The 12,062-nt window shown below is 30.4% G+C and overlaps 1 protein-coding gene across 1 annotated transcript in view; it reads right to left on the reverse strand.

The window, feature by feature from the left end:
- Window positions 1–10,145, reverse strand: part of zgc:63863 (uncharacterized protein LOC393372 homolog) — a 34,715-nt gene extending 24,570 nt beyond the window's left edge. Inside the window, exons 1-5 of the mRNA XM_051136140.1 lie at window positions 9,907–10,145; window positions 9,204–9,389; window positions 9,042–9,122; window positions 6,980–7,166; window positions 6,539–6,640 (exon numbers count right to left, since the gene is read on the reverse strand). Coding sequence (XP_050992097.1) covers window positions 6,539–6,640; window positions 6,980–7,166; window positions 9,042–9,122; window positions 9,204–9,389; window positions 9,907–9,970 — 620 coding nt within the window. The 5' untranslated portion in view covers window positions 9,971–10,145. The remainder of the gene's footprint in view (window positions 1–6,538; window positions 6,641–6,979; window positions 7,167–9,041; window positions 9,123–9,203; window positions 9,390–9,906) is intronic.
- Window positions 10,146–12,062: the final 1,917 nt, after the last annotated feature.

Below are 12,062 nucleotides of genomic sequence, written 5' to 3' on the forward strand. Positions count from 1 at the left end.
TTATTAGTAATTTAATTAATCTGAGTAATTTTCATTTATTAGCAATTGATTCATTAATCTATGAACAATCTTATTAGTAATGCATTAATCTATTAGTAATCATATTAGTAACATTAGTAATTTAATTTAATTTATTAGTAATCCATTCATTAATCCATTAGTCATCTAATTAGTAATGTATTAAGATATTAGTGTTTAATTTTTTAGTATTTAAATTTTATTTTAATAAATTAAATATAATTTTATTTTATTAAAGTTTTATTAAAGTTTTAGTAATTTTGTAGTCAAAGTGTTGAAATAAAATAATAAAAAGATTTTTTTTTTTTTTAAATTTAGGTTTAGGTCTTAAGGTTGTTTTTTATTTGATTTTAAGTTGTTTTTTTTTATTTTGTTTTGTTTTTTGTTTTATTTTATTTCAAAATGAAATTGATGTTTTTGTAAAAATGGTTTTAGTTAACTATAACAACCCTGTTTCAGAGCACACCCAGAAACTGAGGTTTGTGACCGTCACAGAAGCACAAAAAAACTAACATTCAGCATGTATAACGGCACTGAGCGATTGCGTGCGTTATGTAGAGTATGTATCCGGCATAAGTAAACACACTCAATGGCAACATGACCTTTGAAAGGGCCTATAATCTGTGAAATCGACATTCAAACATGACAGGACTCAGCAGAGCTCCCGCGAATCCTCCTGAAACTCCTCTAAAAACCCACCCGAGCATTTAGCACGTGCAAAACACAGGAACGCACGTCTGACACATTCATTAATCACCGTCAATGATGTCACTGATATTCCACGCGAGCAATTTAACGCTGCTGTAGGCCTTTTCTCTGTCCTGTAAATGTGCTGCAAGGTCATGAGTACATGTAAGACGAGAACAAAAACTCTTTGCGTAAGGGCTGCTGAGATATCCAAATCGAAATAATACTGTGATTAGACCAGGGCCTAAAACTAACATTTGGCCACAACTGCCAATGAACCTGAAAAAAAATTTACCAGCCATAGATTTATTTTTTTTTTTTAACCAGCCATTAAACTGTATGTGGATTATTTCATTTAAAAAGAAAAAAGGGGGTAAAAAAATATTATTATTATTATTATTATTTTAGTTTTTAATCAAATAATAAAATAGATAATTCAATCAAATCATTAAAAATTAAATCAAACAAATATACATATACTATTAAACTTATCAAAATTATTAAAGTATTTAATAATAATTCTAACTTTATAATAATACAAAATTATTATTTATTAAAATTATTAAAATACAAAATAAACAATAAAAATAATTATTTATTATTAATAATAATAATAATAATAATAATATTTATGGTTGCATTTAATTTATTTATTTCCTTTCAGATCATAAAACTTTTATTTTGGTGGAAAACAGAGTAACTTTTTTTTTTTTAAAATGCTTTCTAATGGTTTTAGATGTAAATATTAGAATTCTAATTTTACTGTAAAATAAAATTATTTTTCAGGAAAACTGAAAACAAAGTGGAAATGTATACATTTAGTAGATTTGATTGTCCATTTCTATTGTTTTTTTTTTTTTAATTAAATTAAATAAAAAAACACTCAAATTTTTCAAAATAAATAAAAAATAAATTAATTAATTACAAATTAAATAAATAAGTAGATAAATAAATCTTCAGGCTAATTAAAAATAAATAACAAATAAAAATAAAAATAAAAATAAATAAATATGTTTATTTTATATATATATATATATATATATATATATATATATATATATATATATATTTATATAAACCATATATTTTACTTACATATTTATTTTTTACTTTTTTCTATGCTCATGCATTCCCCAACAAAATCATTCACACAAACTGTAAACAATTAATTCTTTGTAAATATAGTTATTATATTTGTAAAAATTCTTCTATTTTTCAAACTGCAGAAAAAAAAATGTCTTGCACATTCAATAACAGAGGAATCGCAATGACTGACAATGGCAGAGGCCTTTTCTGAAAACAGACAACGGCATCATCCAAAGTTTTAAGAGCTCAGTAAATGCTTCTCTGTACGAAGCAACTGATGCACGAACACGAATGGGAAAATAACATTTCTTTTTTAGGCCCCCTATCCGCCCATGGGCTTTTTAAAAGTTCTGCGGTTTTATTAACTTGTTTGGAAAGATTCATAAAAGCAGAAGCAACAGCACCTGAGTGAGCAACACCATTAAACCTGTGGACCAGCGTTGCGGCGAGACGCGCACATGCAATATTGATGAAGAACCTCTTATTCTCTACATTTTAGATGAGTCGCCATTAAAAATAACCTGCATTTACAAACGAGAGCCGGAAAAGCCGCACGCAATGTGGAGCCACAGGTTTATGCGAATGCTTGCACACACACAAGTCGACTACATTTCTGATGTCCCAACAATATCAACAATTTTGCTGGATTGCCACAGCAAATGGTTTTCACATAAACAAGATGGTTGCACAATAAGAAAGCAGGAAACTTTAAGCATCAGGTTTCAAAAGACGAACAACACAAGGCTGACAACATTTAAGATGCATGTGGGAAATATGCAAGCTTTTTTAAGCGTCTGACACAAGATCAGTGATGATGATCTGCATGTGAGTTTCAGCTCAGTGACTGCTTACATTCATACCACCTTATATTTCTTTACCATCCACCAGCATTTTTATGCAAAATTCAATATTTTGTTTTCTGTGAGGTTAAGCTGTTTTTGCTGATGGAAATACCTATGTTATTTAGCTACTCTAGCTGAGTGTAGGATTTATCAAAATTGCAAGAATGACTTCACAGTCTTGGAACATCAGCTAAAATGAGAATGAATTTTATCTTTAAAAAAAAATACAATTAAATCAAATAAATGAACATTAAATTAAATAAAACTTACACTAAATAGTCACATTTTGCAGTATATGTCTTCATCTGTAAATATTTTAATGCAAATTATAAACAATTATTATTTTTTATTACTATAAGAAAACAAAAACACTCATAACACTAACAAATAATACAAAAATAAATATATAATTTATATAAACAAACACACACACACACACACACACACACTTAATGAATAGATTTCACTTAATTCCAGAGTAGAGGAACATCATTTGACTAAAGATGCATTTAGGTTTACTAATAAAGGTCTTACAATTAACACATGATTTAATTATTTACTACAGTGGAAAGAAAACTATAAACAAAATTTAATTAACCTTCATAATACTCATTAATTTCAAACAGATGCTCTCTACTTACTGAAAGAAGTAATTATTTGTTGTAAAATTTTATATATATATATTGTAAGTGCCCGACAAATTGTATATATTTATAATATATATATATATATATATATATATATATATATATATATATATATATATATATATATATATATATATTATTTTATTATTATTATAATTTATTGTTATTATTATTTTTGGTTAATATAATGTGCATTTTCTTAAAGAAAATTAATATAGTATTTATATTTTTATTTATATATATTTTTTTATTATTATTATAATTTATTATTATTATTTTTAGTTAATATAATGTGCATTTTGTATTATAAACACTTATAATAAAAATATAAACACTTCTTTTTTATTATAAATATATACAATTTGTCGGGCACTTACAATAATGCAGACAAAAATGAATAACTATAAAGTAAAAATGTTGGTCAAGGATATAAAAATCAGGGAAGAACACATCCTCACTGTTGAGCCCTGTGACAGTGACTTTGACGAAGGACCGCACACAAAACCATCTCCCATGAGAGTATTTCATAAAGCGCCTGTGTGTGTGTGTGTCTCCTTGCAGGGAAATCAGTTTTGAACTGACAGAGGTGAAGCGATCTGTACATCTACTACACCCTGCTACTCCTCTCCTCTCGCCTGATTCAGTGTAAACAGCCACCATCTACTGGCAGCAAACGTACAGGCCTTCAAGATCCACGTCACAGATTTCAGCAGCTTTTATAGTCGCAGACAGAGCATAACAGTCAAAGATAAACCTGTTAACAGGCGACGCTCTCTCATGATCCTGTCTAGACGCTTAAATATGCCCTCTGCTGCCCTCTTTAGGACATTAAGTTTATTAACCTCAGCTGCTCCAGATGCATTTAAATCAATGTTCTGGGATCAAAAGCTGATTACCACGAAAAATGATTTCGACGCATCGCTCATTTTGTAACAACAAACACATTTTTAGTAATGCACTTGAAGCAGAAGCACACTGTTGAAGTGTTTCATCAATTCTTCTGCATAAAAATGTGAATTATCTGAGTTGTAAAGTTTTGTTAATCATCCTTTAGACATAGGATTAGTACTTTACTTGCATTTAACCCAGTACATTTCTTAAAGCAAACTTAGGAGTTGCTTAAGCTTATTAAAGGAACACTCCACTTTTTTGAAAATAGGCTAATTTTCCAATTCCCCTAGAGTTAAACAGTTGAGTTTTACCATTTTTGAATCCATTCAGCCGATCAATGGGTCTAGCAGTAGCACTTGTAGCGTAGCTTAGCATAGATCATTGAATGTGATTAGACTATTAGCATCTCGCTCAAAAATGACAAGAGTTTCGATATTTTCTATTTAAAACTTGACTCTTCTGTAGTTACATCGTGTACTAAGACTGACGGAATATAAACTGCGTTTTTTTTCAATTCAGAATTTGTTTCTCCCAATATATGAACACTGAATTGTGAGATATAAACCCAGAATTCTGACTTTTTTTCCTCTCACAAGTCTTAGTTTTCATCTTGCAATTTTATGTATTGGATTACAGTTTGTATCTGGCAATTCTGACATTTTTATTCAGAGAATTTTGAGTTTATATCTCACATTTTAGATTTTTTTTGCAATTTTGAAATGCAAGAAAAAAATCTGATTTGTGAGATATAAACTCAAAACTGTGAGAAAAAGTCAGAACTATGAGATAAAAAGTTACCATTTTTAATTTATTCATGGTTTCTGCATTTTTTATGAAAGTAAATTTAAGACTTGAGGAACATGTAAAGAATTTAGGAAAATAAATAAAGAAAAACAAATTAAGTAAGATTGTATCTCACGTTTTAGACTTTTCTTCCAATTCTCAAATGTAAGAAAAACATCTGATTTGAAAGATATAAACTCAGAATTGAGAAAAAAAAAGTGAAAATTGTTAGATAAAAAGTTTTATTCAGGGTTTCTGCTGGTTTTATAAAGGTGACTTTAAACTTGATGAACATGTAAAGAATAATCAAGGAATAAACTGAAAAAAAAAAAAAGTTTTTATTTTAATTGTAATTGTTGTCATTAAGCATACACTTACTTTAATTAACACAGAATTCTGACTTTTTTCCCTTACAAGTTTTAGTTATCTTGCAGTTTTGTTTTTTGTTTTGCATTGGAAGAGAGTTTGTATCTTGCAATTCTGACATTATTATACAGAGAATTTTAAGGGTTTTTTGTCACATTTTAGTCTTTTTTTTGCAATTCTGAAATGCAAGGGAAAGAAATCGTATTTGTGAGATACAAACTTAAAATTGTGAAAATAAAGTCCGAATTTTTCCCTTACAAGTCTTAGTTTTTATTCTTGCAAATTTTTTTTTTCTGCATTGAAAGAGTTTGTATCTTGCAGTTCTGACATTTTTATTCAGAGAATTTATATCTCACATTTTAGACTTTTTTTGCAATTCTGAAATGTAAGAAAAAAAAGTCAGAATTGTGAGATAAAAAGTTACTAGTTATTTTTATTTCATTCAAGGTTTCTGCAGGTAAATTTTAAACTTGATAAACATGTAAAGAATATTCAAGGAATAAATTGAAAAAAAAAAAAATGTTTGTTGTCATTAAGCATACACTCACTCAATTTAATTAACAGACTTCTGACTTTTTTCCCTTACAAATTTTAGTTTTTATCTTGCGATTTTGTTTTTTTTGTTTCTGCATTTGAACAGAGTTTGTATCTTACAATTCTGACATTTTAATTTTGAGTTCATATCTCACACAAGAATAAACTCAATTTTATTACATTTTTCAAGACTTTGTTTAACATTTGCATCTCAAGTAAACGTATCTTGATTTATGGAAGTTCATATATTTGTATTGGGGGGAAAACTCTGGAAGATATTCATTTTATGCAATGCATTCAATATTTAATGCTATTTTTTTTTTTAATTTAAGACTTTCTACTCTGATTTAAGTTCTTAATTTGTGGAAGGGTGAATTAAGACATTTAAGACCTGCAGAAACAGGCTTCCAATTTAATAAAAGACAAAAACAACAACAAACAACCTTCTGCCAAGCTCTATAGTTCATTAGTTTTAATTGGAGGCTGTTTATGGCTGATGCATTAATATCTAACTGATGTGCCGTCACAACTGGTAATTTACAACAGCTTCAAACATGCCTGAACCAATTAATTTAGAGCCAGAACTACCTTAGTGTTTAATCTTTGGAGAAACTGTAGCAGTAGTGTGGAATATGCACAAAAGAATGTGGATCAATCACAGATAATCACTAGTCAGCGGTCTACCTTATCATGAAGTCGTGCAACTCTCTGTCCACTCGCTTCAGAATGGGCATCAGGTAGTTCAGGATATGCTTTGTGCTGTCCATGGTGGGGTCCATGAAATCCCTGCAGTTCCCAGCAACATAAAATAGAAAAGTACTTGTCATAAGAGTCAAATAAAAAGAAGCATTCTTGTAGCTCAGCAACTACAAGGTCATAGATTCGATTCCCAGGGAATGCAACTGATAAAAATGTCATTGCAGTGTGAGTCACTTTGGAAAAAAGCGCCTGCCAAATGGATAAAAGTTGATGGTCATGCACTGTAAGTCAAGTTTTTGATTTATAACTTAAAAATATGCATTTGTGAAAAAACGGTCACGTAAAACTAAATTCTGCTGCAAGAAGCAAAGCATAACATTATAATCAGAATTAGGTGGAGAAGAACATAAGGTCAGATTAACTCACCTGAGATGATGACTGGACAGTTTCTCCATGATTGCGATGGTCATCTTCTGTCCCACCGCCAGCTGGAAGGTCACCACAATGTCATGATAACCCTGGTAATAGTGCAGCTGAGGATTTCTCCTCAAAACATCCAGAATGATGTCGATCAGCTGCTCTTGGAGAACCTCTCGCTCATCCACACGCATGCCTGAGAATGATCGCATCACCACAAAAATCAAGCGAATTACTATAAAAAAAGCATGACAGATGAATTATTCCATTCTAGCAGGATCAAACACAGCCTGCAGATATAATGATGTGGAAAAATGCTCCATTATTTTTGACTTAAATCCTCAAATATCACATGGGGAGCTCAAGATATTTGTGTTCGAAAAGATAACACACAATCAATGCACTGTTCTGAATTCACAGTGAGGCAAGGTTGCCGAAAGACACTGGAAAGAATGGTGATTATATAAGCAAACATTAATATCATGTTTTTAAATGAGGTCCAAAAAGCTGTTGCCACAGTGAAAATATGGAATCAGAAAAAAATATAACATTTTAGGGTTTAAAGCAACATAAAAAAATAATGAATAAAATGAATAAAATAATTATATGTGACCCTGGATCACAAAACCAGTCATAAGGGTCATTTTTTTCAAAATTTAGATTTATACATCATATAAAAGCTGACTAAATAAGCTTTCCATTGATGTATGGTTAGGATAGGACAATATTTGGCCGAGATACAACTATTTATGAATCAGGAATCTAAGGGTGCAAAAAAATCAAAATACTGAGAAAATTGCCTTTAAAGTTCTTTAAATAATGTTCTTAACAATGTATATGACTAATCAAAACTTAAGTTCTTACATTTTCAGTAGGAATTTTACAAAATATCTTTATGGAACATGATCTTTACTCAATTTCCTAATGATTTTTGCCATAAAAAAAAAAAAAATAAATAAATAAATCAATAATTTTGACCCATACAATGTATTTTTGGCTATTGCTACAAATATACCCCAGCAACTTAAGACTGGTTTTGTGGTCCAGGGTCACATATTATATCTATAAAATTGGTGGTTATAGAAGCAAGATGAATATCTGTATATTCAAGGGTCAAAATGTCAAAAGTCAACATTGAAAGTCTCATTTAATTCTGGAATAAAACATTTTAGGGTCTAAAAAAAACTGTGTCAAACAAAGAAATACAATAAAATTAATTAAAAAAAATATCTCTTTCTGTTCTAGACTGTACCAGGCAACGTTTGAAACTTTTTATTTTTAGTACTTCTAGTGTTATTGAAGATTAATCAATTTGTTGCATTACTCATTGTTGGACTGGATAAAAGTGCTTTCACTATTCATATTCACTAATCTCTAATCAACAATTAATCAAAAGTGTATACTGATAATATAATCTGCACGGAAATTGTTCAACTTGTATTATATTTAAAAAGTCATGTAATACACAATGAAAAATATATATATTTCTCCAGTGAAATATTTTGTTATTCAGGTTATTCAAAAGTTATAATGAAAAAACAAAAGTTAATAATAAAATAATAAAACATAATGAAAGTTAAAAAAGTAAATAAATAAAAATAACTTAAATAATAACTTAAAATTGCATTGCTTATTTTATTTATTTATTTTATTATTATTATTATTATTTTATTTTAAAATGCCATTTTTTAAAAATTTTCACCTTTAAGGTGACACAAAATAAATATTATATATTAATATTTATTTCTTTCTTTTCTTTTTTTTAAAGGCCATGCAACACAAAAGGCAACAACACAAAATTATTTAAAATTATTGCAAAAAATTATGGATGAACCTGCTTAAAATTGTTTGTGTTATCATTATTTTAAAGTCATGCAATTTATAACCAAAAAATAAATAAATTCTTATATTAAATTTTTCATGTTTTGGGTTTCAAATTCTACAGCACACCAGACATGTATACAGGCTGACAATCCTGATTGGAAGTATGTCTCAGGACAGTCCAGAGTATGTCAAGTGAGTCAAATCACGTGTCATGTTCGTTGACTGATAGTATACATCAGATACTGACTTTTTGGGAAACGTCGCGAAGATCTCTTGACATCAAGCACCACCTGTCTGTAGTCTTTATGGTCTTCCCGGACATCTTTGGCTTTAAATAAGGGAAAAAAGAAAAAGGTAAAAACCACTGAAGCTTTAATGGTACGTTCCACACGCACAAACACACACTCACAGGGTTTGGCAGGCAGATTGTACACATTGATACTGAGGAGTTTGGGCCAAACTTTTCTCCTGATGTCATCCGTCAGCAAACCGCCTTCGCTCACAGCCGCCCGCCGCAGGGTCTCGATGTCCACGGGGTCGCTGTTTAGGGCCTGATGGATTTCCACAAGCTTCTGTTTCTTCCAGGGTAATTGTTCTGCAGGTGAAATACAAACGAGACAGGATGCAAAAATCAACACTTAACATACAGCTAAGCAAACTTTCTTGGAAACTGAGCAATGTATGGCTAAACATCGTAGCTAGAGCTTCATGCACAGATATAATTATGTGGTTAAGCCACCAAAACTAAATATGAGGAACTAAATCATGCTGACATACAATGCTGTGTGTAGCACAGCAACCCAAATATACATAAACAGCAAATACTCTCTTGATCACCTGAATCATTAATTAATGAAAATGTTAATGCGTTAACTAGACATCTTTATACATTTCTCACATCATCACAGATCTCTCACAGCTTTAATGACATAATGGACCCGTCAATCACTCACTATCAACATAATAGATCTCCTCACACATTCAGTGACACAATAAATCTCTCATATACACATTAACTGGTTTTCTTATGACTCTAACACACACTTAGTGACATCATAAGTGCCTGTCTCCCACATACATGCAGTGAAATAATAATGGACCGGACCCGGTACCTTCATGTTTCCTGACAGACGCTTGAGATCCGTTCGCTGGCAGTCGCTTCCTCGCTTTCTTCATCTCTTATCCCGACTCACAGTCATGAGGATATCAATAACATACTTTTACGACGATTATAAGATAGTTTTAATTTAAAACTGACAGTAAAAACGAAAGGAAAGTGACGTTTGTGATTATCCTCGGATCGGCGTCGCGACGTGGAGGAGTGAATGCTCGTCACCCGAGCTTTACTCTCACTGGCTAAAACGCCGGTGAGTCACTCAACCAACCTTGACTGCTGTCAACGTCTCACCTGATTGGTTTAAAGCCGTTTGAGGACGCTTAGAGGCTCGACGCCATTGGCTGGTTTCGAATGTGATTGTACACCTGCCCAGAATGACAGACGTGCGGCGTGTTTGTATTTACATGAGTTATGTAATATATCACTGACTAAGTTTCACGTTTCAAGTTGATATTATATTATATTATATTATATTATATTATTTACATATATATATATATACACTACCGTTCAAAAGTTTGGGGTCAGTACATTTTTATTGTTTCTTTTCTTTTTTTTTTTTTTTTTTTTAAGAAATTAATACTTTTATTCACCAAGGATGTATTAAGTTAATAATTAAAAGTTTATTAAAAGTTAATAATAAATAATTTACATTGTTATAAAATATTTATATTTTGAATAAACACTGTACTTTTTAAACGTGTTATTCATGAAAGAATCCTGAAAATCACAGGTTCCAAAAAATATTTGGCAGCACAACTGTTGATATTATCCAACACTGATCATTCTAATAATAAATCCGCATATTAGAATGATTTCTGAAGGATCATGTGACACTTAAGACTGGAGTAACAGCTGATAAAAATTCAGCTTTTCATCACAGGAATAAATTCTATTTTAAAGTATGTTAAAATAAAAAACATTATTTTATATTGTAAAAACATTTTGCAATATTACTGTTTTTTTTTCTATATTTTTAATCAAATAAATGCAGCCTTGATGAGCATAAGAGACTTCTTTAAAGACTATTACAAGTCTTACTGACCCCAAACTTTTGAACGGTAGTGTATATTATAAGAACAATAATATGATAATAAATGTTATGACAATTCTCGGTTACCCAAACGCAGTACACGTAGCAGGTTTTTTTATAAAAAATAAATACCCAAAAAAAATTGTAAATAGAATAGAAAAAGAATAGGGAACACAATAGTCAAAAAATAAGTCAAAAGAATATAAAGTATGCATCGTTTTCTATAATAAATAAAAAGAAAACAAGTAGATAGAATAGAAAAACAATAGAGAGTGGAAGTGTTAGAGGGTCAAGTGTTTTTATATATATATATATATATATATATAAAAAAAAAAAATAAAAATATATATATATATATATATATATATATATACAGTACTGTGCAAAAGTTTTAGGCCACTAGTATTTTCGCCAGCTAAAAAATGGTTTAAAGTAAGTTATTTCTATCTTTTGCTGTAGTGTGTCAGTAAAAAATATCGGTTTACATTTCCAAACATTCCGTTTGCCATTAATTGTAATAATCTAGTGATATTTTTGTTTGCACAAGGAGTCTGACAACAGCGAGTGCTCCACACTGAGATCTAATCTCATCATCATCCAGTCTTCCTGGAATGACATGAAGAAACAGAACAAACTGAAACAGAGTAAATCCAGAAGAACTGTGGCAACGTCTCCAAGATGCTTCAAGAGACCTACCTGTAAAGCTACCTGAAAAATTTTGCGCTAGTACACCTAGGGCAAAAGCTGTTGTAAATGCAAAGAATGGTCGCACCAAATGTTGATTTCATTTAGTTAATAGAAGGTAATAGCTAAAGAAAATCTATTTATGACAGCATCCTCATTTTACAGCATTTTTACACAAGTGCCTACAACTTTTAACAGTGCTGCAGCTTTGCAGGTAGGTTTCTTGAAGCATCCTGGAGACTTTGTCACAGTTCTTCTGGATTTAGTCTGTCTGAGTTTGTTCTGTTTACTCATGTCATTCCAGACAGACTGGATGATGATGAGATCAGATCTCTGTGCAGAGCACTCGCTGTTGTCAGACTCCTTGTGCAAACAAAAATCTCACTGGATTATTACGATTAATGGCAAAATGAATGTTTGGAAATGTAATCTGA

This window comes from Labeo rohita, chromosome 19, assembly GCF_022985175.1.
Source record: "Labeo rohita strain BAU-BD-2019 chromosome 19, IGBB_LRoh.1.0, whole genome shotgun sequence".
Taxonomy (NCBI): Eukaryota; Metazoa; Chordata; class Actinopteri; order Cypriniformes; family Cyprinidae; genus Labeo; species Labeo rohita.